This window comes from Bufo bufo, chromosome 3 (genome assembly GCF_905171765.1).
Source record: "Bufo bufo chromosome 3, aBufBuf1.1, whole genome shotgun sequence".
NCBI lineage: Eukaryota > Metazoa > Chordata > Amphibia > Anura > Bufonidae > Bufo > Bufo bufo.
In genome coordinates, this window is record NC_053391.1 from 595,377,282 (window position 1) to 595,380,449 (window position 3,168).

General features: G+C 44.2%; 1 protein-coding gene across 1 annotated transcript; it reads right to left on the bottom strand.

The window, feature by feature from the left end:
- Positions 1-327: 327 nt before the first annotated feature.
- On the bottom strand, positions 328-1,269 carry LOC120993938 (olfactory receptor 1019-like). Its single transcript, XM_040422399.1, has one exon. It carries the CDS (start codon positions 1,267-1,269, stop codon positions 328-330), a length of 942 nt encoding a protein of 313 aa, XP_040278333.1.
- Between the last annotated feature and the right edge of the window lie 1,899 nt (positions 1,270-3,168).

Genomic DNA, 3,168 nt, shown 5'->3' on the forward strand with positions numbered 1-3,168 from the left:
TGCAGCTCTGAAACGCTGGGTCTCTTCAGAGAGACTCAGCGTATCAAAATGAAGGAATGGTTCAGCAGATCACCGCATGGGGAACCGGTCCTAATCCGGAAGCGCTCCCTTCTGGGGGTTTTTTGCCACTTGGATACCGTGGTCACGCTTGACCACGGCATCTAAAGGGATATTTACCTGCAATCAGCATTTTTGCTGGTACCAGACATGAGCTCCAGGCCTCTGTTGTTTGAAAAAACATAAATCCGGCAGCTATGGCACCCACTGCGCTCGCGAGCAGGCCCCATATTTATCATAGCAGTGTCAATACGATAGTTATCTAAGCAATTACTGTGTGTGTACTAGTAATCTACTCATGTAGGATTTCACGGCTTCTTTTACTTCTTTGTTCCGTAAGCAATAAATAATTGGGTTCATCATAGGAATTATCATTGTGTAGAATACAGATACTATTTTGTCTTGTGTAACAGAATAGCTGGAAGGGGGACGAAGGTACATGAAGAAAACTGTTCCATAAAATAGAGCAACACAAAGCAGATGAGAGGAACATGTGGAAAACGCTTTGTGTCTGCCTTCTGATGAGTGAATTGTCAATATGGTAAAAAAGATATATACATATGAAGCTACGATGACGATTACTGAAAAAAGGCCAAGCAAAAAGACTACACTAAATATAATCATCTTGCTCATATATGTATCTGCACAAGAGAGCTCCATTAGTGGAGGAATGTCACAATAGAAATGTTTAATTACATTAGGACCACAAAACGGTAATACGAATGTGCACGATGTATGGATCCCCGCAGTAAATAAACCTCCAATATAGACAATAACTGTAAGAATCACACATTTCCTTTTGTTCATTATTAATACATACAGAAGAGGGTGACATATTGCAACATAGCGATCATAGGCCATGGTAGACAAAATGTAGCATTCAGTACTGGCAAAAACGGCAAAGAAATATAACTGAAGTACACAACCAATAAATGAGATCAATTTCCTTTCCAGGAAGAAATCAAATAGCATTTTAGGAGAAATTACTGTAGAATAGCACAGATCTGAGAAGGACAGATTGCTGAGAAAATAATACATTGGACTGTGAAGGTCGTTAATAACGAGGATTGTTATCATGATGCTTGTATTGCTAATAACACTTATAAGGTAAATCAATAGAAACAAAGTAAATAGGATATGTTCCAAATGTGGATCACCGGTAATTCCCATTATTACAAACTCTTTTACAAAAGACTTGTTAGCTACAGTCATGGATTGGATAGACTCTGCCACACCTACAAAAAGGACATAGTAAGGTGGTGAAAATAAGAATTATTACAGTGATTGAAGCAACATACAGTAGTAAGTCATAGCAAACTGGTAAAATATGTCATAACTGATATCACATGCAAGGCTACTTTCACACTCGCGTTTTGGCTTCCCGATTGTGAGATCCGTCATGGGCTCTCACAAGCGGTCCAAAACGGATCAGTTTTGCCCTAATGCATTCTGAATGGAAAAGGATTCACTCAGAATGCATCAGTTTGCCTCCGATCAGTCTCAATTTCGCTCTGGAGGCGGACACCAAAACGCTGCCTGCAGCCGTCTTGGCTATGTTACAGATAATACAAACGGATCCGTTAATGACGGATGCATGCGGTTGTATTATTGTAACTAGTCTGTTTTTGCATACCCATGACGGATCCGCACAAAACGCAAGTGTGAAAGTAGCCTAAAGATGAAGAGGAGTCTCATTATGTCTTCTACGTTCCTCTTTTGATCTCCATGTGCTGCCTTAACAGTTGATTTATGATTAGCAATATATCATTAGGAACTAAATCCCTAGAGCTTTTCTTTTTTAAGACAAGTCTCTGTTGTGTTCATTATGGAGCTATTATTGCCTGTTAAGGGAAATAATAAGTCATTTGGTTTGTTCTTTTGATACCTGGCTTATGAAATCTACATTCAAATTATGGTAATAGCAGGGGCGTACATAGAAATCACTGGGCCCCATAGCAAAAATCTGAATTGGGCCCCTTAACCCCCACCCACTACCCACCATGGCCCCTCCCACTTCCTGACCTGGCTCCTCCCATGCCACACCCCCATTAAATAAATTTATACATGACCTACAGCCCTGTTAAACGGGACATCTGTTGGAGATTTTTGGACCTGGGGGCACCCTGTCACATGGGACATCTGATGGTTGGGCCACTATATCTGGTGTGGGTTTCCTGATCTGGAGATGCCCTGCCATATGAGAAATCTGTTGAGAGGTTCCTATTCTGTTGGTGCCTACTTACAGGTAACATCTGCTGGAGGTTTTCTGTTTTTAGGGATGTTCTCTCTCATACCACAGCTCCTGGGGGATCTCTGAATTGGGGGTCCAATGTCTTAGGAAAATTGCTGGAGGTCTATTGATTTAGGGGGGCTCTATCACTTGGGACATCATATAAGGATTTCTTGGTCTGCGGGTATCTGGTGGTCATATAATACTAGAGGGTTTCATCTGAAGAGCACAGTTAATACATGAACTCTCCACATGGGTAATGGCGTACTACATGCAGCATATGGGCCGAGCTCCCTGCAGTGACAAGCAAAGGGGGCACATTGTAAAGTAACAGATATCACCCTGCCCCCCAGAGATTTGTAAACTAACACGGGCCTCAGGCAGCATAATATATAGTCATATAGTCAGAGTCGGCCGGGCCAGGCACTGCTGCAGGGAGTGCAGGCAGACGCAGTGACACGGCAGGACGAACGAACGGTACTTGTTCTGAGTCTGACTTACTTCAGGCCAGCCAGGGACACAGCTGGTGCTTCAGAATCTTCCTTCTTCATCTCCTCAGCTCAGGCACTCTGGCGACGGCCGACGGCAAAGTTTGAGCCGATTCTCCCGCCCCCTTGCGCCACTGGCCAATCAGCAGCTGCCTCAACAGAGTTTCCTTGTGCTGATTGGCCAGCGGCTCGAGCGCTACATGCAGGCTGGTTTGATCCTGATTCCGCATCAGCAGACTGTCAGGATCAGGTCAGGAGGAGGTCAGGTCAGGATCAGGTCAAACGGGAGGGGGGCCCACTTCGGCTTGGCGGCGATTGCAGAAGATGAGTTGGGGCTGGAGAAAATCAGCCGCATAGCCGGCTGCATGTCATGAGTGGGCGGGGCCAAATATT

Excerpts from the sequence above, each read along its gene's own strand:
- LOC120993938 (XM_040422399.1), bottom strand. The coding sequence starts at position 1,269 with ATGACTGTAGCTAACAAGTCTTTTGTAAAAGAGTTTGTAATAATGGGA.